The 26271-nt window shown below is 40.6% G+C and overlaps 1 protein-coding gene across 5 annotated transcripts in view; it reads left to right on the top strand.

Annotated features, from left to right (window-relative positions):
• Positions 1 to 10688: 10688 nt before the first annotated feature.
• Positions 10689 to 26271, top strand: part of Ncoa1 (nuclear receptor coactivator 1) — a 101779-nt gene continuing 86196 nt past the window's right edge. For 2 of the 5 annotated variants that reach the window (XM_032909088.1, XM_032909091.1), the window contains exons 1-4: positions 10689 to 11546; positions 16486 to 16591; positions 21861 to 22027; positions 25212 to 25309. In XM_032909088.1, the coding sequence (XP_032764979.1) occupies positions 16503 to 16591; positions 21861 to 22027; positions 25212 to 25309 (354 nt within the window). In that variant the 5' untranslated portion in view covers positions 10689 to 11546; positions 16486 to 16502. Of the gene's footprint in view, positions 11547 to 11594; positions 14272 to 16485; positions 16592 to 21860; positions 22028 to 25211; positions 25310 to 26271 lie in introns of those variants that run through there. The other 3 variants (XM_032909086.1, XM_032909089.1, XM_032909087.1) reach the window with 2 other exon arrangements.

Raw genomic sequence — 26271 nt, 5'->3', positions numbered from 1 at the left:
CATAGCCAGAAAGTAGCATAGTATAGTTGGATTCTAGAATCCATACTTTTAATTTTTTTCCTATATTTATTCCCTCAGTGGTAAGAAAGGAGTCTGGGTACCCATAGGCAGATGTTAATAGTTCAGATTCTGTTCATTTATGGCACTATTGTAAGGTTGTATTTTAACAGTATTCTAGAATTTACTAGTCCATCTACTGTTGGAGGACATTTTTGGGTGTTTCCATTTTTACCATTATAAAAATTGCTAGGATGAACATTGTTCACTTTCCTTATTTCTCATCTGCCAGAGAATTATTGCTGGCTCATTGTAGTGTCTTACTACTTACTGAGCATGCCCAGATGGAGACTTTAGCAGGATTCCCCTTGGAGCATTTGCTTTGTACACAGACCAGCAATTTGTATCAGTTCAAACATAATACAACTGTATTTTCCTAAAAATTCCCTAGATTTACTCAGAAAAGTTTTTTAAAAATCTGAAAACTTGTATGAAGAAATAAGGTATTTTTGAAAGAGATAGGAAGATTTTCATAGTTGAATTTTCTAATCATAAAAGTAATTGAGCCTTTTAAAGAAATACAAAAAGGGAAACTAAAAAATGTCATTCTGTCATTAAAAAGTAAAGAACTTTACTTTTAAAATCTCTGTTACTGCCAAATCTCCTCTCTACAGAGGCAAGTGACTACATTCTATAGCAAAATCAAACTTTAGTTACTTCTGAATTATAAATTTTAGTATTAATACAAATGGCCTTATTTCCATTTTATTTATATCATTTTCAACTTAAATCTAGGGAACACAACACTTTTGTCATTATTTAATAGAAAAAATAGTAGCATCATTTCTCATAAAGAATTTTAATCTCAGAAAAATCTGCCTTTACATTATTTTTCATATATTTTCTTGTCTGAAATGCATTTGGTAGGAAAATTAATAAGAATAGTATGGAATCATAACTTTATGCTACTGAAAAAATGTTACAATTGCCACAAACTGTGACAGCATAGTTCATCTAAGCCATTAGTGTAAGTGGGAGTTCATACTTAACCTTATTCATTTCTACCCCGTGTTTGCTTTCTGCACTTGTGGTAAAATACTATTTAAAAAACAAAACAAAACTGTGCCCTGGGTTCAGTCCCCAGCTCCGGGAAAAAAAAGGAAAAAAAAAAAAACTGTAGAAGAGAAAGGGTATATTTTAGCTTATGTCCAAAATGCTAGCATCTAGAGTCCATTGTAGCTAGAAAGGCATGATAACCAGTAGAGAAAGTGTGCAGCAGAGCAGGACGCTGGATGACCACAGTGTATTCAACATACAGGAAGCAGAGAAATAGAACAGGAAGTGGGACACGAGGCTATCCACCCTCAAAGCCTGCTCCAGTGACAGACTTCCTATAGCAAGGCTCCACCTGCCTAAGGTTCCATAACTTTTCCCAAAGAGTGGGGACCGAGTGTGATACACAAGCCTGTGGGAGGCATCTCTTACTCAAGCCAGCACACGCACATCAGAAAGTATATCCTAAGGAAAGTTATAAATGGCTTATAATGAAAATAACCTTGAATCTGTACTAATTATTATAATAATGTGAGATGCTTATATTGTAAGTTTTATTAATAACAAATGACTTCTACAGTGTCAACAGTTAATATAGATGGGTAAGAGAATAAAGAACACTGGTCTGTAGCTTCTTTTGATAGCCATCTCATAAATCAGCTGTTGCTAATGGAAGGAACCATTTTGCTACTTACTCTAAAGTCACAATTCATAGTGTTAGTTGTGTGTACAGACATTGCTTTGATCTGTGTCCCTTCCAGTCAAATTGCATAGATAGGGCTTACTGCATACTACAGCTGCTTAAATTTTTCATTAACCCAATTATTTCACTTAATAGCTGTTTTGCTTATTTTTGTGTGTTCATTGTTTTGTTTTTCGCAAGACAGGGTTTCTCTGTGTAGCCCTGGCTGCCCTGGAACTCAGTTCTGTAGACGAGGCTGGTCTCAAACTCAGAGATCTGCCTGCCTCCCCCTCCCAAGTGCTGGGTTTAAAGGTGTGCACCACAACTGCCCATCCTACTGGCTGTTTTTGTTTTTAAATGTCAGATGTTTTAAATGTTTTTAAATGGTGGATTTTAAAATTGTCAAAGCTAAGATCTTTAAGGATACATGAAACACGATTTTAAATGTTCTAAAATGAAATAACAGTAATACTTAAAGTTAGGAGTAGCATTCAATACTTAATCCAGGTAGACATGGTAGTTTGAGCAGGTATTGAGTATTGGTCCCTTTCTAAATCATAGTTAAAATAACATCAGCAAAAATAAAATCAATGAGTTTGATTAATTCTGAAGAATCAAAATTAGAGAAAGAAGAAAGTGTGAGCAACCATTACAAAATTTTTAAGATAGGAAACAGCCTGAATACTAATAACAATCCTATGAACCCTAATAAAGACTGGTTCTAAGTGGAAAAAGAAGAACCAGTTAAATCTGTACTGGTGATTCTTCAGAGGGCTCAGTATAAGGACCTTGTTTCTCTGGGGGCTGGAAAGATGGCTAAGTGGTTAGAAGGATTGGCTACTCTTCCGGAGGACCCAAGTTCAGCATTCACATGGCAGAGCTAACAACCGTCTGTAGGATACGTCCATGGGGATCTGATGCTCTCTTCTGGCCTCTGTGGAGACTGCATGCAAGTGATGCGCATAAATGAAGGCAAAGTACATATGTACACAAATATAAATGATGAATGAAATCTAGAGAATTGTGTTACTCTGAAAGTGAAAGCAAAAGAAGAGAATGGTGACCAAAGCTACTTAAAGGTAGCAGTTGACAGCCAGGAGTCCTTCCGTCTTTACAGTCGTGCTGATAACCTCTCTTCTAAGGTAGGCATTCTCTAGTCCTGATTTCCTATACTGTTTCTGTAAGTATACAGCTCTGAGGGGAAAGGTATCCTGGCATTTGGGTGGAGTTCAGGCTCCACCTCAGGCAGCAGTAAGGATGACAAGAACAGACTCTCAGGAAACAGCTTCAGTGAGACAACTTCTTTAAAGGGAGGAACAAAGGCACTTAAACTTTTGGGGGTGGGCAGGGGCTTTCAGGGTGTGTGTACATCATTGGCTGGGGTCCAGACACTGAAGATGCCTCATTGGAATAAAGAGGGATTCCAGGTGCTATCAGACATGACCTTCTAAGGGAAGAGGAATTTAACCTGGCTGAAGGGCTGTGCAACCTCCTGGCAGGGGAGTTAGGGGCACAGCGCTATGTGCTCCAGGACATGCAGGCCTGTGATGAGAAAAAGCAACTGTTTTTCACTAGGTACACTCCTAATTTTGGAAAAAGGAACAGCTGGGCACACGTCTCAGCCTGCCCACCAGATAGGCAGTTGTAAACTTGAGTGCCACAGCTAATCAAGGCACTGTGAATGTTCTGACATAAGGGTTTGATGGCAGTGCTCAGAGCCAAAGTAGTGTTATAGTTTGAGGGATCCAGTGTGCCCATGAACTAAGGAGTTAAGACAGTCTGAGATACAGAAGAGAGATGGGAGAGATAAGGCATAGCCCAGGACAGTTAGAGGCAAGTAGCCCAATAGGGGAGACTACAATTGGTGGCCATAAATTTGACCTGGGAGGAACATACAACCAGCACTCTCCAAGACTGCCAGTCAGAGTATTATTCAGTAGCTGATATAAAATTAGGATTACCTAGATTTGTCCCATAGTTTTTGCAGGACCAATATTAGCATCCTCTTTAAGTTTCTGGCCACATTTTATAGTAATCTTCCTCCTGTCATGAAGAAAACTGGAATGGGGTAACCCTCAGAGGAGAGATGGATAAGGGTATTGTAGGGGACTGAATCAGCCTTTGGCAGCCTGATAATAAAACAGTTTCCTGTTAGGATGGGCTGTTGATTACAGGTAGAGAGGTTGGTCTCAGTCTTTTGGAAGTTAAACATGCATTTGTAAGAGCTATCCTGGACAGGTGTAGGTAGGAAGAAATACAAGAGGAGAGTGCAAGTTTAGATATAAACGATTTTCAGACATTTGATTGTGCAGTGGCAACTTTGGCCTTTGAAATATACTGGGGTCAAGCAGTTTATAGTAGTAGAGTGAGGCTTTAATAAAATCTGAGCCCATGGACAGAGAGAGGAAGAGTCACACTCCACTGGATGGAGCTTCTATAAGTTCCAAGTGGAAGCTGAGAGGCCCAGGAGGGCATAGAGCGCTGTGAGCCTTCTAGGGCAGAGCTAAGAGATAGGAGGGACAAGGTTGCAGAGGCCAGGGAAGCTTTAAAGCTTAGCAGGCAGCTGCCATGGCGAGGAGACAAGGAAACAGGGAATTTGGTTCCAATTAAAAAGAGAGTAGGAACAAGTGTCTTAATAACTGGAGACTTGCCTATATATAGGGGTCCAGTGTATATAGGAGGTTCCAGGACCTGAAAGAGGACATTTATTGAGTAAACTAGGAGAGACAGATGGTTGGAGCAGGAGGAGGGAAGGGGAAACTGAAGAGATGAACTCTAGAATCTGGAACGAAACATGGTGGATGGCAAAAGCCAGCAGAATCAGTTTATCTGTACACACCTTAAGAGAGTCAAATCAGCAACTTGAGTCAGTTTGAAATGTTGAGATGTGGGTGTGGCTGAAAAGTAAGTATGCTTACCTGAGGTAATGCTGCGGGAAGAGAGACCTCAGAAGGGAGTGTGCTCGGAGACCCTGCTGTGTTGGGAGGGACAGGTGGTGAGAAGAGAAGCAGTAACATGCAATTTGAAGGCTAACTTTTCTGATTCACATATAAGGAGTTGACTCATGGCCACAGATACATGAGTGCATGGAGATGTAGTTTTAATACTGTATTAAACATGCATTGTTTAAAAATCCTATCTTTTGTAAACTGAATCCAGTGACCAGAAAGCCTAGAGATAAATTTCTATCTAGACAAAACTTTTCAAACAACCAGAATCAGGTGGATGGACTGCTTTTCTTTGCCCTGGAGGGGAGAGAAAGGTTTTTGTAATTGAATGAGAGGGGAGTAATGTTGGCTGTTGGGGGTTTGGGGTGTTCTATCCTGAGGATCTATGTGGAAAGCTGGTAAGGGGAAAGGTATGTCAGATTGTATGGTTTGCAGGAGAAGAAGAGGGTTGGCTGTTGAGCTTGGGGTCAAATGGATGGGGAGAGCAAAAGAAATAGAGGCTCCTACTTCAACTAGGAATTCCCTTCCCAGCAAGGGGATGGAAAAGGTTGGTACCACTAGGAAGGAGTAGGTAAGGGAAATACCCCTAAAAATACAGTTCATTGGTGAGGGTGGGGGTGGTGAGGCTGGTAAGAATATTCCCATACTCTAACCACAGAAGAATGAGGAGAGAACCAAAAAAGTGGCCCCAGTGTGCAGCAGGCAGGTGACAGATGGTCCATGGCCAGACCTAGAAGGTCAGCTGGAGGGTAATTTGGGCTTGATATCCTCATGCCACAAAGGACACAATGATAGTCAGTGGCCCAATGTCCCTGTTGATGGTACCATGGTGTGATGGTTTGTTTGTATGTGCTCGGCCTAAGGAGTGGCACTATTAGAAGGTGTGGTCCTGTTGGAGTAGGTGTGTCACTGTGGGTGTGGGCTTTCAGGCACTTATCCTAGCTCCCTGTATTCTGCTAGCAGCCTTTATGCTATGAAGATGTAGAACTCTCAGCTCTGCCTGCACCGTGCCTGCCTTGATGCTGCCATGCTCCCACCTTAATGATAATGGACTGAACCTCTAAACCCGTAAGCCAGCCCCAGTTAAATGTTGTCCTTATAAGACTTGCCTTGGTAATGGTGTCTTTTCACAGCAATGGAAACCCTAACTCAGACACATGGCATGGTCAGAGTGGTTTGAAAGGGTTTGGGCAGATTGGGGCCCAGTAACCCTCCTGGCCACATTTGAAACAGGGACCCAGAGGCTAAAAGGCCTCACCAGAATCAAATGTGTTTAATGTTTGGAACTTTTCACTTCCCTTGGTATATCATGAAGGCCACAGCTAAGGCTTCTATCATGGAGTCAGTGGTCTTTTATCTAGACGTTTAGATTTGGCCCAAGTATCAGGGAAATTCTGGGAGAAGACGTAGGTCATAAGGAGTTGTTTTCCATCTGGGGACATGAGATCCAGAATGCAAGAGGGCCATTGTAAGGCGGTCTGGGAATTGGAATGGGTTTTCATGTTTGTCCTGAATGACCTCTTAGATTTTATTATAATTTACTGCTTTAAGGGCAACCTTGTGGACACTGGCCAGAGGGCAAGTTATAAATTTATCCCTATTGTAATTCCATTCAGGATCCTGGTCAGGGACTGACTCGACCCTAGCTAGTGGGTGGCATTAGTTTGGTGGGTTTCATCTGTGTGTGCCCTAACCTGGTCCCAGACTCGCTTGCACTCCTTAGGAAGAAGGTCATTGTTGAGAATCATATAAACATCATGGAAGGTGAGGTTGTAAGATTGGGTAACATACTGGAATTCTTTAATGAAGGTGGAAGAATTAAGAGTGTAAGACCACAATCTCTTTTCTATTTGAGAGAATTCACTTAGTGAGAAGGGATGCATACAATGACCAAGCCATCTACCCCACAAACTCCCACAAAGGGAGAACCATGACTGGTTTAGGCCAGATAAGGGGAGTTAAAGGGCATCCTATTGGCAGAATGGGAGAACTAAGGACTACCAGTGGGCTGGAAATGGGTGCCTGAGAGGGTTGATTTAAAGGAGAGTAAAGAGGCCAGAGATGAAGAGAAGAGACTGTGGGCTGAGGCCAATAAGGGCAAGGCTCTGGGGGGGGGGGGCAGGGTCATTACCGTGATAAAAATTAGGGGAGAAATCATCTGGTCTGGGCTTCATAGCTAGGAGGAGTTGGTTTCCTTTGGCTTATGCCATGTGGTCACTTTTAATCAAGATGAGAGTAAGGTCACATGACAAAAATCTATCCTTTCCAACCCTGACAAAGATCAGCCATGCAGCTGTTTCCATCCCAATGTGCGACAGCAGCCAAGTGGCAGCAAGCCACATGTTTCCTTTAAAATTACCTATGTGTAGATTTTTAACCATCAGCCTCAATGTTACATGTTTTCACTTTTTTGTTACAGATTTTACAGGGCTTTAATCATACCCAATATGCTTACAAAGATGTATACTTTAGCACACGTTTTAGAGAGTTAAACCAGAACCACAGGAGTATGAGATGAGTACCAGTCATCCACATGCGAATAGTTTGTCCCTTTATTTTGTTTTTCTCTCCTTTTTGTGTCACATAGTCAAGTGGCTTGACTGATGTGGGACTGAGATTTTGGAGAAAACCATTAAATGAGCATATTTGGGTATAGAAGAGTGGAACAGCGTAAAACAACAGTCCAGCGCCGCTCAGACCCAAAGGCACCTGATTCAGTTCATCCTTGTAGAACTGAATCCAGAAAGCTGAGAACAAAGAAGGCGTGGAGAGAGGAAACTTTTGAGCTCTGGATGTAGACAGAGGACACTGCAGGAAGGAACTGATGAGATTCTCTGGGCAGAGAAGAGTGTGTGCCCATTGCAGCTGGCCTAGTCCTTTACTTCCCCGCCTCTGTGTACATCTGACTCCTGGCTCCCACCTTACAACAAACTTATAGATCCATCACAACAACTAAAAGATAGGACACGTACACCTTGAGAGTGTCGGGGAGAGACTAGACAAAAACAAACAGGCTTGAAGGAGAGAAAAGAGAAATGGGGAATCTTTCCATTTCTTAGACCCAGAGGTCGCTCACAGTTTTCGTAAAAGTCCTGAATAATATTTGAATCTAGGATGCTGTACTGGCTGGTTTTGTGTGTCAACTTGACACAAGCTGTAGTTATCACAGAGAAAGGAGCCTTCCTTGAGGAAATGCTTCCAGGAGATCCAGCTGTAAGGCATTTTCTCAGTGATCAAAGGTGAAGAGCCCATTGTGCGCAGTGCCATCCCTGGGCTGGGAGTCTTGGGTTCTATAAGAAAGCAAGCTGAGCAAGCCAGGGGAAGCAAGCCAGTAAATAACATCCCTCCATGGCCTCTGCATCAGCTCCTGCTTCCTGTCTTGCTTGAGTCCTAGTCCTGACTTCTTTTGGTGATGAACAGCAATGTAGAAGTGTAAACTGGATAGATCCTTTCTTTCCTCCCCAACTTGCTTCTTGTTTGTGCAAGAGTGGAAACCCCGACTAAGACAGGTACCATTAGGCAGCCATTTGTTTTGACTATCTAAGGGTTATTGAGGCCACATTCGACTGCAAAAGTGAAAGAATTTAGGGCCCTTCAGGTTGGGTGTCAGATATAGAGACTGGAGACTTTCTAAAGGCATCCCAAGGGGAATGAGCTGGTATGGAAGACACCATTCTTATAGATGAGAGAGGGAAAGGAAAATGTCATTTCAACCTGTAGTTGTGGGTGTTTGAGGGAGGACCAGAGGAAGATACAAGCCATTCAGTGGGTCATCACCTCACTCAACAGGGATCAGAGGCTTAAACTGGCTAAGCTTAAGAGAAACTCCTGGCCTGTTATCATAGAGGCTTTCATAGAGGCCAGAAGTTGAGAACGAAACTGAGGCCTAGGCCAGGGGCAGAAGGGATGGCTGGAAAAGTTTGGAGAACAGAGTCACAAAAGCCAGGAGGGCCTAGAGGAGCCATGGAATTTATAGGCAGCCCCAAAGTGAAGGTTGACGAACTGGGCAAGAAAAGACATGATAGCCAGACTGGACCTGACTGTAGGGGCATGGGTCAGATGATGAAGGCCATTGTAGCCTTCAGGACTGGCTGGGGCACCAGAGGGTGCCAGATACTAAATGGTCGCTTTCTTGGACTCTGGAAGCATTTACACTGACTAAAGGGAAAATTTATCTAGTTACAACTGGTGGATGGGGTCCTGAGCTGTTTATTGGCCTGCTGGAAGGGGAATCTGTTGTGGGTTGACCAGAGATGAGGGATAGGGTACCAGTACAGCTTAGACCCAGAGGTGGAGCACAGGCACCAGGAGGCCATATCCGAGACAGAACATCAAGTGTTGCAACTCTGAGAGAACAGGTACATCCTAGCAGGCCAAGAACCACCAGTCACACCAGACAGCAAACCTCACAAAAGAGATCTACTGGGAGGGAAAACCCAGGTCTGTTCAGGTGAGAAGAAGCAGAGAACTGAGCAGAAGGTGGGGTTTATGTGGGATTTCTTTGGGGGCAGAGGTTTCCAGGGTGGCCTGGGATTGGTGGGATTCTGTTGTCTGATCCTGAAGGTCAGGGACCAGTAGGATTTTGTCCTCAGGGGTTGGTGGGTTCTGTGGCAAGCCCACGGGTTGGTGGGATTCTGTTTTTAAGCCCTGGTCTTGGTCTTGGGTAAAGTCAGGGTGTTCTTTCCTTAACCTTGGTCTTGGGGTAGGTCAGGCTCAGAGTGGCTTTCTTTGCCCTGTCATCCTACACCAGGAGATCCAACACACTCTTCTAACCTCCACAGGCATAAGACACCATGTGCTGCAGATATGTACAAGCAGGCAGAGCATTCACATACATAAAAGAAAATACATGTTTTTAAAAAAGATTAAATAAAGAGTGAAATCCTGGTTGAATGTTTGATACTACGGGATGCAAAGTATCTTTGGCATTTTTCAGAATTGATCAATATTTTGATATTTTTTAGTTGTCAATGCTGAGAAAGCTGCTTCACATAAATATGCAGTACAGAATGGAAAAGCATATTTAGGACCATTTCAGAAATTACTGGGAATTCTAGCCCAATCCCAAGCCAAAATTCATTTAATTATCTTTTTTTCTTTTTTTAATTAAGTTGAAGGAGCTGGAAAGAGGAGTCAACAGTCAAGAGCATTTGCTGCTCTTCCAGAAACCTCAAGTTTGGTTCTCAATACCTATAGCAAGTGGCTCACAAATGCCTATAACTCCAGTTCCTGATAGTGTGATCTGACACTATCTTCTGGGCTCAATACACACACACACACACACACACACACACACAGAGAGAGAGAGAGAGAGAGAGAGAGAGAGAGAGAGAGAGAGAGAGAGAGAGAGAGAGAAGAAGAGGAGGAGGAGGAAGAAGGGGGAGGGAGAGAGGAGACATACACTAAAAATAAAATTAAATCTTAAAAAAAAATCAAGCCTACCATATAAGCAGCCATTTTCTAATCATTTTCCTAAGAATGCAATAGAAATATTGATTTGAGACTTAAATGCTGAAGAATGACATTTGGGAAATACTGCCTTTGTTTTTCATAATTAAACAGTTATATTCTCTAAGAGCAGAAAAGTTTGTGTGCGCAGTCCAACACTGTGACTCATAGCATGTGATGTCTGACATCCGAGCTGAGGTGTTTCAGACACCATGGTTAGCATGCTGCAGCGCACATGTGGCGTGAATGTGCACAGTGCATGTGAAGAACCAAAGCAACAGTCATTTCATGGGGTGCAATGTGAAGGAACAGTGTCAAAAATATTTCAGACGAATTATGCATTTAATTTCACATTAATTTTTGGTCCTTGAGTGTTCAGAACCCTTTTACTGTTGTCAGAACTTCTGTGGTTCCCACATTCAGTTGTATGAAGATGGAGTTGCTTGCCACAGTTTATAACTTTGGAGTATAGATAATTGTGTCAACCATTTCACAGTTTATAACTTTGGAGTATAGATAATTGTGTCAACCATTTGGAGTTTTCCGTTAGTTCTGCTCTGCACTCACTGACAACTGAAGCCTATCAGCTGTGATTTCTCGTCTTTAGTCCAGCTTCCCAGCACTTAGTAAGGGAAGCCTTGAAAAAGTTCCTACAGAGAAAATCTAAGCATGCATTTTGCCCAATGTAGCTCCCTTCTTTGAATAACAGTCAGATCTACAATTTGAGTCTGCTTTGATCACTTTCCAGTGTCTTCAAAGTTATTTTTATATTTCATCCACAGTTTATAACTCTTATCTGTGAGCAGATTAATACAGCACAAGAGAATCCATCATTGTTGGAGCAAGAATGCAACTGACTTTAAATATAAAAGCACGTAAGCTTCTCATAATCACAATACATAAGAATATTCAAATAACAAAATAATCGGAACAGGAAAATTATGTTTTATAGGTAACAAGAAGGATAGGCATGTAATGGCAGAGATGGTTTTTTAAAGCTTCTCAGCGGGTCTCTCAGAAACTGAGCAGAGTGTAATTATGTATTCATTACCTTAGTGGCAAGCTGTCTCAAATAACATCTCCAGGAAGGTCTTTGCCTGTAAATTCAGATCTTCATCCATTGTGGTTTGGAAATATTTTCCATTTGACTCGAAAATTTGCATTTCTCTCATTTCCTAGTATTTTTGAGCTCTATTATTTCTTGAAGAATAAATGGCAATCTAACCTCCCATTTGCTTTTTTCTTCTCACTTATTTTAGTTGTCCGTGTAATTGACCTTAAATGAGGAGAGAGCAAATTGACTAGCACCATCTCTGGACACCACTGCGTTCCTCCACTCCCCCAGAAGCCGCCCTCTGGAGCACTCGATTTGACCATATCTGCTTTGAGGACTCAGTATGAACAAAGAGGTCTCCCAGGTAGAGAAGATTTTAAGAACTTTGTCACCGTAAACGTGTTGAAGGCAAACCATTACCTGTAAAGCATTACTGTTTTTTTAAATGGTAGGATGAGTTTGGTCTGGGGAGCTTCAGGGTTATTGTAAAATGAGAGCTAGTATTCCTCAGTGGAAGTGTTGGCAGATAAGCAGTGTGTTTAAACAGTTGAAGAGATAAAGGTGAGACTATCAGTTGGACAAACAGTCTAACTTATATAACACGCGGTAGAGTTCACAGTAGCAGGGTAATTCTTAGATCTCAGGTAGGTGATAACTGCTCTTGCCACAGTGAAGGATGTTTATGTGAGATTATGGGTGTTAATTTGCTTCACAGTAATAACCAGTTTACTACATGTGTGTGTCTGATAACATCATGACTTAAATGTGCAGAGTAAATATTTAAATACAGTAAAACTTAGTGTAAAAATAAGTAAAGGCCCTGATGAGACCGGTTTCCCTTGAAGGTATAAGGAGACCAGGAAGTGCAGAGGAAGATGCTCAGAGTCATTAGCATTATGGAAACATGAATGAAAGCCGGAATGAAGTACCGTTTCCCCAGAAGAGTGCTGTTGACAGCGTGTAGAATTGAGTCCTCATGCTTCGTCACCTTAGATTTGCATTTCCCCAGAGTCAAGAGTTAATTGCTATATGACATAGTAGTTCTACTCCCAGTTTTACACTCAAGATAATTAAAACTTACATCCACAAATGCTTCTGCATAAGCATTCATAACCATGTTACTGATAATCTCCAGAAGTAGAAATGATTTAAATGTCCACCAGTTGATGAATGGATAAACCAAGTAGAGTATCTGCAAACAGCGGGCCCTCATTCCACCTTGAAAGGACAGTGACTGTGCTAGTCACAAGAGCATGAGCTGTCTGAGGACTCTAGCTTGAGAAACTTTCTTACAGAAGCTCACCTTCTATAAAGTACAGGAGCTTTGCCGTGGTTCTTTTTGTGTGGAGGATCAGTTTGGGGATCTTTGGCTCTTGGAGTGTCGCCTTCATCTTGTGTATTTTTTTTTTTCTGTGCCACTTGTCTGCTGGGCAAAGGACACTCTTAGAGTTGTTTGTTAGCTAACTGATGCTGATTCTTTGAAGTTTGCAGTTCTAAGCTCAATCTGAGAGACAAATAGCTAATTTTGTATGTAGAGAAATTAACTAAATTTAAGGGTACCATCCTGTCCCATGTGCCTTCACCTATTGAGGTTGATCTGGCACATTTTACCAGAGATAGATGGAGTTTTGGGTCACTGAAATTACTCTTTAGAAATTGCATGAAATTGAGTATAATTTAGCAGCTCTTTAAGTCAACAGACTACTTTTACCAAGACATGTTCAGTCTTGTTAAAAAGTGATATGCAAATTGGCTTTGTTAATTGCCCCGACTTAAATCCCCTAACAACCAAATGTAAAGTCATTTTACATACTCATGACAGCTCTGATAGCTTGTCCCTATTGGAGGCTTTGTATTACTGTGTGTGTTGTGTTTTGTAAGTATAAGACACTTAATACAGGGATCGAGCCATCAACAGATTAGTGGGGGCTCTCCTACAATTCTCTGAACATTGCCTCTTATTTTTGTAAGGTGCCCGTTTAGTGGCTGCTGCTTTGTCTGCTGCCTTTGCTCCAGAATTTCAGAAAAGCTCAGCAGCTGTTCAACTTGGGCATCTTGTCATAGTCCCATCTTAATAAATACATCTTTACTTCTGTGGTACTGAGTTAACCTTAATTCTCCTTCTTTGAATCTCAATGTTAAAAAAGACGTTGTTTTATTAATAACACTTATCTCGCTGATATTCCCCCATCTAAATACTAGCCAGGCCAACCTCGCTTCCCTTCCATATTAACTGATACTCTTCTTTTGAGACTGATTCAGTCACAGAGCTCATGCTAACAAGAGCATTGTTAGGACTTTTCTCAGCTTGGGTGAGGCCTCACCTGGTTTTGCCTCCTGTTCTCCCTCTGACTTCATATCCTAGTATTCTATCCCCAGTCCCAGCTGGTTCGTTACTGCTTCTCAAAAGAAAACAACAACAAAACACTTCCGTTCTGCCTTCATCTTTTTTGTTTGTCACTGCCGGTTCCCTCCCTCTGCTCCAGCTCACTCTTCTCACCTGGCATGCCAGCTTGTCCACACGGCTGTGCAGCTAAACACACTTTTGCCTCATTTTTCTCCAGAGTACTTACCAGTTTCTTAAATGTGCCATATACATTACTTTTAAAAGGATAACATTTACATCCCTCCAAATAAGAGGAAACTACGAGAACAGAGACTTTATAAATTGTATTCACAGTTGGATGTGCAGGGCCTACACGGGAAGTTATTGCACTCATAGAGCGCAGTGAACATTAGAGCTCACAAAATTGGACTGCTCCCCACACTGAGGTCAGTTTAAACATGTTTCCTTAATTGTGCCTGAAGTTACCTTTGATAGTAGCATAGCATGTAGCCAAGAATTTTATTTTGATTTTTATTGAGGTTAAAGCTAAAGCTAATATCTGTAATACACTTTTGCATACTCAGATTGCATATTTTGTATAATGTGTTTCTATATAGGTTATATGTGTATTGTATAGTACATAAAACATCCCAGCATTTAGACAGAGGCAGAGACCAGTCAATCTCTAGGAGTGCAAGGCCACTCTAGAATACATAGTGAAATGGTATCTAAAACAACAGCTACAACAACAGGAAAATACAAGGTGCGTGTGTGTGTGTGTGTGTGTGTGTGTGTGTGTGTGTGTGTGTGTGTCTGTGTGTCTGTGTGTCTGTGTGTGTCTGTGTAAAACACTTGCTTGACTGGAGAGGCATTTGTAGTCATTCATTCACCAAGTTCTGTAATGCACTCATTCTAGGTGAACTGTGAAACTCTACTATGTGGTGGGGAGGAGATCTATGAGTAATTAGGATTTAGTGACACGTTTCAGGCATGCTCAGACTTGCCTTTGGTAGATAATATGGTGCCTCTTCAGTGGGTCATTTCAGAAAAACAAGGTTGGAAACTGGAGACCGTTTGGAAAACTATTTCTGTAGTCTACAAGAAGATGACCTGAGCTCTCCTCAGTGACAAGGAAAACATAAGGGGAGGTGGATTTAGGAAACAAAAGCAGATCCTGGTATGCTCTTGCTTGTAGGATGCACACATACACACACAAAAATGCATAAGCGACATTAAGTACTTAGACCAAGGACAGGCAGGTAACGGTCACACTGTAAATTAAATGATTTTTTTTCTGCCCCTTGCTGTTTTTGATCATCCTTCAGTATGGGAATCCACTTGACTATATGAAAAGCAGAACAAAACAAACAGTGGTGTCTTGGGAATGGCACCAGGACCAGAGTGCCTTTCTGCTGTTATGTGACAGATCAGAAATGAGAAGGATGGTGAAGGGAACTGAGGAGCAATTCAATCTAGAATCCTTAAAAATTTTAGTTTCAAGCTAGGATCATAATTATATCTGAGACTGAAGAAGGAGACAATATAAAATCTCTTAAAGACAAGATGTCCTACAACCTGTATGTAAGACACACCAGACATAACAGTCTCCTAAGAGAGGACTGGAGAAAATGGATAGACATGATGAATGATAGATAAACAAGGAAAATAATTAAAAAATAGTTGCAAGATCGTAGTCCTGGGGTTGGGGACAGGAACTAGGAAGACTGGGACTTTGAGGCAGCTGCCTAAGATGTATAACAACCCTGTCTAAAGAACAGAAAATATTGGAGCGTTGGGTAGTTTCAAAACTATACTTCTAATGTGGAGAAATTAGAAACGTTTTCTCTTGCCACATGCAGTAATCTCTTTTTTCCCCCCGAGCTGAGGACTGAACCCAGGGCCTTGCGCTCTACCACTGAGCTAAATCCCCAACCCCCACATGCAGTAATCTCATGATTAAAATTATAGGTATTTTTTTATATAATGAGAAGAGGGCAATGGTCTTTAGCCTTTAGAAGAGCTCTAGAAAGAGTAGATTTTAGAACTGGGAAAGGACTAAGGCTGTGAGAGGCCGCTGGTCCCTGGCTTGAGTGTTGCTGTTGACATGCAGTGCTGCATTATCTAGTAACTTAAACTTGAGGAAGCGCTGCCAGTCTTCTCATTTCCTGAGTTTCCTCTCCTCTCTGAGGGTGAGTGGAGTAATGATAAGGGTCGCATTTTGCATTATTGAAATCCAAGAGGGACTGCTGACTCTCAGTCAGGGATAGGGCTCTGAGCCTCCTTCGAGATTCTGCAGAGCAGTGATTGATGTGGACAGATCAGTAACTGGCACATGTGAAGACCTGGCTGACAGGCAACGGGGAGTGACTCTGTGTTCTCTGGCATCCATACTAAGAGCCTAACATAGACTAAACATTTGATCTTGGTCTCTGGATGACATAAACACAAGGTTAGGAGTATGGAATTCAGAGTGGAAAAGTACAATTCAAACTTGAGCTTATCACTTTAACTTGAGTCATATGTATATTGTTCATTCTCTATCAGTATAAAATCTCCAGCCTCATGAATAAAGTTGTTTTAAGCCTTTTTGCAAAGTAAGTTCTAATAATAATTTTGAATCTGAATAATAATTCTAAAATTTTTCAGAGTCCATTTTTTTACATTTATACATGCAAGTGATTTTTCTCTTGGTAAAAATATCTCTATTTAGTTATTCTAAGAAAATCTTTATTCTGATTGACTACAACCATTCATAGGGGATTGTTAATTTTGTTTCACTGTCTTAGGAAAGTCAGCATAGCAAAAGAGGCTGGTGCCCTGCTGTGACGGCTGTGCTCACTTAGTCACTGTTTACAAGGTTTTGTTGTGGTTATCTTGTCTTGTTTTGTGGTGTTTAGAAATAACAAGGGGGCTTCCCCTATCCTTATTTGGTGAGAAAGGTCATGAGAGATTTGTTTTGCTTACCCACCCCATTTAGGTGTGAAGTTCATCAACATGAGTGGCCTTGGGGACAGTTCATCCGACCCTGCGAACCCAGACTCACATAAGAGAAAAGGATCGCCATGTGACACACTGGCATCAAGGTAGGAATGTACTTGTCTCTGGCAGAGCTGTTTTATCATTTCTCCAACACTTTGGCCTTCGTTTCATTTACTCCACGTTGAGTGGCCACCTGCCTCCTCCTGCTCATTTAGCACAGTCTGCCCCACCCCACCTCATCCCAGGTCTCTGAATGTGCTTCTTCCTTCCTGCTTGCATCCTCTTTATTTTCAGTATTAATCGGTAGCTGTTATTGCAGATGCCGTGGTAAGCCATTTCTTCCTCAAAGGGAGGCTTCTCTTCCTCCCACAACTATTAGCTCAAATCTCCCCCTTTTATATATCTGTTCTGTGCATCTTTGTGGCTTTGATTCATAGTTCCTGGCTGTTGCTGGAGTATATGCTCTTTGCGTGAGTTCTTAGCTTCTTTGCTAGACTGTAGGCTGCTCTAAGGTAAGGGACCTATCTGCTCATGCTCACCACCACCGTATCCCTAGTTCACAGTGCCCTGTGTGTCTTTTAACTAGTAAGGACAAGAAATCCTGTCAAACAAATAAATAAAACTTTTGAACATCTTTAAATGCTATCTTAGGAACTAAGAAGTACATTGTTATAATATTTATGTTAAAATAATTATTTGTGGCATTAACTACTTGCTGTGTTTTGAAAAATGCCTACATTAAGGAGACAAGAAGAGGTTTAGTGCTAAGGGAACCCTAACACGTGCCAGATGAAGGAGAGCTTCACTCTGAGCAAAAGCGTTTTCTCAGCTAACAAGAGGAAAGTCCAGATTTTATTCCATTTGGCTTCTAGGAACTACAAATTTTTCTTAGTATATGTACTACTGACATTTCGAACCAGAGAATTCTTTGCTGTGGAAGCTGTCGTGTGTGTTGTAGGATGTTTTGCAGTGTTACTGCTTATACACCGAAATGTCAGTAGTGTCCTAGTTGTAATTACAAAATGGTCTGTAAACATCCCACATGTTCCCCCAGGGGCAGGGAAAGCAGGATACCCCAACTGATGAGATCTCTGATCTCAGAGGAGAGCTGCACAGCACCACCCAGCATCACTGCAGCTAGCAATGCCTGCTTTTCTCTCAGGCAGGGGAAGGAGAGGGTTTGAAAGAATGCTAGGGCTAGAGACTGGAAAAAGAAAAGTGAACACAGCCCCACAGGACAGTCACCTGAGTGCTCAAGCACATGTGCCCAGATGCTAGGATCAAGGTCCATGCCAAGATGCGAACCAGATGTGTGTTGTCAAAGTCCATTTCTATATAAATTCAGTCTTTCTTAAAGGGAAACCTAAGGATAAATAAAATATTACCTTTTATGTCTAATTTCTCATTTGAGGAAAATTTGAATATATAAGAACAAATACTAAAAAGCTTATAATACCATATAAAATTGGTGTGTTGCCATATTAATATTTTATTATAAGTGCACTTTGCATTTTTGTGATTCCTTTGTTTTGTTTTAGGCAGGGTTTCATTCTGTAGTCCACACTAGCCTTGAGCTTGGGCCAGTCCTCCTACAACAGCTTGAGGGGGCTGGGGTTTAAGATGTATACTGTCATGCCCATATTGTATTTGCAAAGTGATAGCTACTAATGGATGTGACTGCTAACAGCTGTGGGGATCAATAACATATCTGCCTATTGTGCTGAACAATTTTCTTTCTTGTAATGGCTTATCTGTAAACTGCCTTTGTTTTGTTCCGTGTGTATGCGTCTGTACATGATAACATCATCACAAATACCAACATTTTATGTATTCTTTTTCTCCTCTTCTGATGTTTTGAGATAATTATCTTGATGTTTGCTTGAAAGATATTTGAAAGCACTGACTTCTTCAGGTTTATATGTATGGGATTCAGTTTTAATAAAGCATTATCTTTGATATGGAAAATCGAAAATTTATTACTTTGAAACTGCTTGTGTATTAATGCCACCTTGCAATGCTTCCTCCGGTCTTATTATATGCTGTCTCCCCAAACAGACTGTGAGCTCATTAATCATAAAGAGCATCTGTTAGGCCTCACACGGTATTGCCAGCCCTGTGGCAGAGCCAAATATTACTGTGTACAGAGCTCAAGACAGTGACTTCTCAGTTAGACAGTTTCTTGTGGTGAGGTAGCTTCTGTATCTTCAATCCCTCATTTGTTCTAAGAAAATGAAGGTTAAGGCGTTAGTTTTAAATGGTGATTTACTACACTTTATCCTTCATGATCATTTCCAGCTTAACTCAACAAGTGCTTATCAAATGCTAACTGCTCAGCCAACACCATCTGTGTGCTGTTATAAGGATATAATGATGTGAGAGACAGGTTTCCTATCTTTGAGGAGCTTACAGATCTGGCCATGCCATTAATTCTTCTTAAGTCCCCTTGGGTTCCCCATTTTCTTACAAATAAAGCATTGTAATTAAAGTCATACTAGATGGCATTTATTGAGCTAATAGGACATGCCAAGAACTTAGCAATGCATTTTACACATCTTATCTTTTTTAATCCTCGCAAACCCTAGGAGGTAATTATTGTCATTATCCCAGGGGCACAGATGAAGAGATGAAGCAGAGAGGGTAAACTGCTGCTCACTTGTCTGGGCTTTGATAGCTAGTCAGTGCCTGCAGGTTTGAGCCTGTGCTCCTGAGCTGTAGTCACACTGCACCTGGACAGGTCAGGTTGAGATCAGTGTGGTCCTAACCCCCACTCCCTGTTGCCCATACACTTCTGAGGTTCAGCCACACTTGCCTGTTAGATATTGGTTTTGAACTTCATATTTCCACTCTCACTTTATACAGTTGATAAAGCCAAGTTACCTTCTAGAAAATAAGATCTTTCTACCTCTAGCTTAGTGCCATTTTTTCTCTGGGTTTAGAGCCATTTCTGTGTGTTTCTGTAGAGTTTGATTTTTGTCATAAAGAATTACAATGGTCCGTTTCCTTTTATTTCCTTTCTAGTGGGAGCTACATCTAATTTACTTCAGAGTGCTTAGGAAACATCACATGATTATCTGTCATATAATTGCCAGTACATTAATTAAGGAAAGATACAGCAGTCTCCTCATATCCATAGGATCAAAAGTATTCTGGAAAAAATGGCATCTATACCAAACATATATCAACTTTGTGTAGTACTATTGCCTAAATATAGTATGACAGCTACTTATATAGCATTTGCACTGCGTAAGGTATTGCAAGTAATATAGAGATGGCTTTAAGCTTGGGGAAGAATTTTCATAGTCTATGCAACCACACCATTTTATATCAAAGGTTTGCAAGTGCTCGGATTTTGTTGTCCATGGGCATCCTGGAACTGATACCATAGAAGACTGTGAGGCTAACTGTACTCATGAGAATTTAGCTCAGGATAGCATGTCTGCCACATAAGAGGTAAGAAAGAGGTTTAGCAAATGAAGAAAGTCAATCTAAAATAGTAAAGGGGGTCTTTTCCATTTAAGATGTCTTTCTATTCTACATTCCTTCCATTCTGACTCTGAGCACGTCTGCTCTTGTTGTCCCTAGGTAGTTATTGGCTGCTTCACTTAAAGATGATTTTTCTTTCCCTACAGTGAAGCTCAAGTCATTTTATTGACATCTGCTTTACCTTACTATGTATAGTTTCTTGTTCCATTTCCCCTCTATATTGGGATACTTTTCTTTTACTCCATAATGGTTTCAGGGATTTCAGTATTACCTAGAACTTAGTGGCAAAAACACATTTGGTGGCTGAGTACAGAAGCACATACCTGTTATCCCAGCACTCTCAAGGTAGATGGAGATTCATCACCAGTTCAAGAATAGCCAGGACTGTATAGTGACACATTCTCAAAATAAAACCAACAAACAAAAGATACCTGGGGACCCACCAAGTAAATCTAAATTCATTGCCCCTATTAAAACTTAGACCTTTAAGTTTAAATAGCTCCCACTACTGAATCTACTAAATGTGTCTGCTGTCTGAGGTTCCCTAAGGTAAAATCACATGTCCTCAAATACTATCATGTTACGGATAAACCCTTCTGCATATGGAAATATGTTCCTCATTTTATTCATGCTTTGCCTCAGTGCCTCAGAGTGAAGTTTGTCGGGACACCTTGCTGTGTTCTGTTTAAGTTATTAGATAGAGTTTTACTATGCAAAGTGGAAATAATTCCGCAGTAATGAAAGATTTAAAAGATAAAGACAGAATGTGTGGTTGTTACAGTTTTAAGTCTGATTGTGTTTGGGGATATGTACCATTTGTTAGGACTTTGTTTTATAGCAAATGCAGTAAATTAGTTGGCTGGGTTACTTCAGCTCACAGTGCCGTATAAGTGCCTTTGCTTTTAAAGTCTTTAAAATTTTTAAGAAAAGTAAAGGACTTTTTAATTGTTGATTTTAAGGTTTTTAGCAACTGATTTTTCTCACTTCTCACCTTTTCTCCTACCACTTTTATTATTAGCCAAATGACTTTAACAAAGCATGTCATGAATAGCTGTTCCTGTTTTATTTGGATAATGGAAAGTTTCAGAGTAATATTTTACCATCATTGAATGCATTACCTAAAGCAAATTGCTGGTGACTTGGAAAAATAAATTAGAGGGAAAGATTGAAAAGCAAAAACCAACAGTAATCATTCCGTATATTCAGGAGACTGCTTTTAAAGTACTGTCTGTGACTTGATCCTCTTCTTTTTGTTTTGCTTTAAGGTAATCACATTTGATTTAGTTTTAATGTAGACAAGAACTTACATGTAGGTATTATTTTCTGTTATACTTAGAAGGAAGCTGTAACCCACTGCTTGCTGTTCTTTCTGTAGCTGATTTTTAGAGTGTACTTTTGAATAGTTTCTTTTTCATGAGGAACAACTAATGTTCCTATCAGAATAAGAATGAAGGGCTTATCAGATTCCTCATTAAAATTCGTTTGAACTATAATCATAGTGCCACTTAAACTGTAGCAAAATTACTTGAAAATTCCCATTCTATTTCAAATGCACAGTATCTCAAAACATGAGAGGTACATTTGCTTTCTGTCTAGTTCCTTTAATATCTAGTGGCCATTTGTTATCTGAAAATAATTGAGGTATATACATTGTTAGCAAACCATCTCTCATAGCAGTCATCTTCACATATTTAGCCAGAATTATTTTGTGTACTTGAGGATTTTCTAGTGTCTGAGTTGTAGATGTGATTTTAATTTGGTTTTTAAATCTAGTTTTATATTTTAGGTAAAAACAAGATTTCCTTCAAATATGTTTGATCAGAAAAGGGAAAAATACGGTATAAATAAATGCTAACTGGATTTTTTTGTATGTGTGACTGTGTTTAACAGTACTGAGAAGAGGCGCAGGGAGCAAGAAAATAAGTATTTAGAAGAACTAGCTGAGCTACTGTCCGCCAACATCAGTGACATTGACAGCTTGAGTGTAAAACCAGACAAATGCAAGATCCTGAAGAAGACAGTAGACCAGATACAGCTAATGAAGAGAATGGAGCAAGGTAAGAATAAATAAAGGCCATGTTCTCGGTTGTTGTGATGTTTATGACACATTATTCTACCTTTCCATTCTTAAGAGCCCACGTTGCTTTATGCTTTTAGTAAAGAAATGTTTTTGTTTAGACAATTTTTATTTTATTGAGTCAAAGATCCTTTCTTGGTATTGCAAAGGAGCTTATTAAACTGAGTTGAAAACTAGTGAAGTAATTAAGCAAGCTTGGGGTGTTTTGGAGCCCATGTCATGGGGCCTTAGGCAGAAACACAAGTTATGGGTGAGCTCTGAGGCCCTGGCATCCAGCTAAAGTACAGTAATTCTTGATGAAAATCTCTCTGGCTTGTCTGAAGAAGTTTACCTCTGCCTGGTTCACAGTAGGGAAAAGGAGAATAGTGCTCTGAGGACAGGGGGTCCCATTGTATTTTTTGAGGTTCATATTTATAGCACCCATAGTTGCTGGGAACCCTACACCACTATCCCTTAGGTTAAGACCAGAAACAAAGGTAAAGCTCTCTGGGGAGCACTGTTGCTCACCAAGTGTTGTAGAGTTTCAGGTGAGTGCGCTGACACACACATTATGTTTGAGGAGATCTGTGGTGATTAGAACACAAGCCCCAAGACCTTCACAGTGATAACAGCAGTGATAAGATCTTAGAAACTACAGAGTAGTCCAGTAACAGCCGATTTAGCCAAGAGGAGAAACAAGAAGCCTACAGACACCAGCATCCTTGCTTGCTCTTACTATCCCAAACAAGAGAAGCAGGATTTTCTGAGGAAACCCAGCAGTCCCAGCAAAGAAACATTTGGGGGTGATCCCTCATGGAAACTTAACTCTTACTACATTGTAGTCTCCAGGTGCTGTTTTTATGAGTCTCAAATGAACAAAGCCACAGGCATCTCAGGAAAGCCAGTGGTTTAAAAAAAAAAAAAAAAGGCAGAAAGAGGAAATTCAAGGGAAACAGAGGCAGACAAAACTAACATGCCAGCCCCTCGGACAGAGGAGACGTTGTCCCATTGAAAGACAGTAACTTTTGGAAGTCAAAGCAGGGTGCTTGGAGTCCCCACCACATTATTGCATTTCTCTTCTTCTCTTTTCATGCAGTCAGCAGACAGCACAAGCACACTGGTCAATCAGACCAGCTCTTCCGTCCCCTGATGTTCTTTCTCTCCCTGGGTACCCACTGCCTGCGCCCACTCTCTCACCCCTTCATGTCCTTTCTCAAATGGCTTCTCACTGAAAGTGTCCCCAACTGCTCTTCTCTTAAAAAAAAAAAAAAAGCTTAAATGGAAAATCTGCATATCCTTCTATGCCTTTCTTGATTTCTTTGTCCCACAGTACTTTTTATATCTGCCATATAAGTTAATTTTAAGTAATCTCTTAGAAAGTAAAATAGACAGAGAAGTAATAGAAAATAAAAGGAAAAGCTAAGAAATGTATAGGATTTGTTCAAGACTGGATAGAGGATAACAAATGGCAAGAGGATTAAAAAAAAAAAAACCTTAAAAAACCACCAACAACAAACCTTTCTTGAAAACAGAAGGCTCTGATTCTGGGTCTAAAACAGTCCAGTAGGTGGGCTTGCTGGATGGAGTGCACCTGTGATCCCAGCAGTCGGGATGCTGAGGCAAGAGAAGCACATGCCCAAATCAGCCTGTACTGCATAGGGGACCCTATCTCAATGAGGGGGTGGGGGAGACTCATCCAGGCCTGGCACAGTGAGTACAGAATGCTCACACCCATGCACACTATAGTGATGTGTGAAAACACCAAGGAAAAAAACCAAAGGAGAGATAGGTCTCAAGCACAGCAGATTGATTTCAGAATGGGTTCAAAGTAATATTGCAAACAAGACCTCTAGATCTACAACTCTGCGTGGCTATCAGAGCCTTAGGACTAAACTAAGAAACAAAGACATAGGATCTTAACCCGGCAAAACCAGAAACTTATCACAGAAATGGGAAAAGGAGACACAGGCTTTACTGTTGTGTGGACACCAAAAATCAAAACATGAGGTAGGAGGTGGTAGCACAGACCTTTAGTCCCAGCACTTGGGAGGCAGAGGCAGAAGGATCTCTGTGAGTTCCAGGCCAGCCTACAGAGTGAGTTCCAGGCCAGCCATCTCAAAAGAAAACAAAGCAACAAAACAAAACAAGCAAGCCTAACCCTAAGAGCATAAAGGCAGCTGCACTCGCAGCAGGTGGAAGGGGACTGTAGAAGAAATGCCGCTGGACTGTGAGCACGCGGGCCTGCCATTGATGATCAGGCGGGAAGGCTTTTATTGTTGGCTTTGGGTTTGGTAATATGGCTGTCGCTTTGATTTGGGTGTTTGTTTGTTTGTTTGTTTGTTTTGTTCTGTTTTGAGACAGGATCTCACTATGTAGCTCTGTCTGGCCTGTAACTATTTAGAACAGGCTGGCTTCAAATTCAGAGATCTACCTGCCACCGTCTCCCCAGTGCTAGGGCCAAGAATATGTGTGCTGTCATGCCTGGCCAGGATTTTAGGGATGATTTAAACAACACAAACAATTTGAAAACTTAAAACTACATAAAAATATAATATATAAACATGTATAAAGTAGATGATATACAAAATATAACATAACCTGGATTTACTTATACATATACTTATGACTTTTGTTATAGAGATGCTAATATTGACTAATAAAAATGTAGTTACATATCTGAGAGGCTATAATAAGGAGGCATAGATGCTACAACTTGGACAAAATGCAATGGCTTGGACAGGACAACCTAGGTAGATGTCAAGGATTCCGAGGTCCCCTGTGGATTTTGCTGCCGTTCCTAGGCTGTTTCCATCCCAGTGTGTAATACACACGGCCAGCATGTCTGCATCCCAACTGTGCAGACTAGGGTGGAGGAAGACAGACAAGCATGCATTCTTCCTCTAGAGACAGGATCCTGAACTGCCCATCACTTCAGTTCCCATTCTAAAGGCCATCCCCTGACGCATAACTATTCCTGTCTACAGTTTTCCCTAAAATTTTAAATGCTTTGTGTTCGTATGCAATAACTTAATCTGTATAAACTTAGTAAGTTTTACATTTCTTTATAATTTGCTTAAAAATAAATCATTCTTATATCAATAATACAAATCTATATGTCTTCATAAACTGGCTCTGATGAAATTGAGCTCCTTGGATGCATAGTTTTTAAAGTTTCATTATTGCAGAGAAATCCACAACTGATGATGACGTGCAAAAGTCCGACATCTCATCGAGCAGTCAAGGAGTGATAGAGAAGGAGTCGCTGGGCCCCCTTCTTCTGGAGGTAAGTGTCCTCGCTGACCCCAAAATGAAAATCTTGTCCTTACCAATTTAATGTCATATATCCAATTAATAAATTATGAAAAAAGTAGTTCTTTAAACTTTTTTTTATCGTGTCAATCAAGGCCAGGAGAGAGAGAGAGAGAGAGAGAGAGAGAGAGAGAGAGGAAGCTTGAAGGAGGAGTGAGGAGTGAGGAAGAAGAGTGAGAGTGAGGAGGAATAGTGAGAGACTCCTGTAGCTTTATGTTCTTTAAACTTTTAAAAATAGAATTTGATTACAAAGACTGCTTCATAGTTGTTATTTCAGGATTAATGTCAGTAATGGACATAAAATTTATTTCATAGAGATATTCTAAGGAGTCTGATGCAAACCAAAGCCTACATAATGGAGTGATAAGAATTATATGGGAAAAGAAAACTGAATTAGGTCATTACCTAATATATAACTAATTTAGCTAGCTAATACAATGTATTATACTATAGAATTTCACCTTTAAATGAAAGATCTCCTACTGCATTGGACTAAATATTGTCCTAGAACATTTTCTGAATTAAAAGGTTTACGGTGATTTTATACACACATACATACATACACATGTATACACATGCACATGTAAATGAGAATTAAATTGCTATCAAGCTTTAGAAAATGAAGACCTTTTACACTTGAATTACTTTGCAACTACTGTATTATTTCACCTCTGTTCTCTCTCAGTCCTACTGCCTGGATTTTGAGTGTCTCCAAACCAGTCGATCAGCTTAAACACCTTCTCTGTATATGGATGTTACAAGCACTTATCTGTGCGTGCATGCACATGCTTTTCCCTCTTGAAACAAGCTTGCATATTTATTTACCCAAATATATGCAAACTAAATTCTTTCCCTGTCCTTTTTGCAGCCTGGCTTTCTGCCCCTGGGGTAGGGGTTGGGGGGGGTGTGACTAACAGACTTGTACACATCTCTATT

This window comes from Rattus rattus, chromosome 7 (assembly GCF_011064425.1).
Source record: "Rattus rattus isolate New Zealand chromosome 7, Rrattus_CSIRO_v1, whole genome shotgun sequence".
NCBI classification, from domain to species: domain Eukaryota; kingdom Metazoa; phylum Chordata; class Mammalia; order Rodentia; family Muridae; genus Rattus; species Rattus rattus.
Note: the sequence above shows the minus strand (reverse complement) of the source record. Positions and strands in the feature narration are given on the sequence as shown.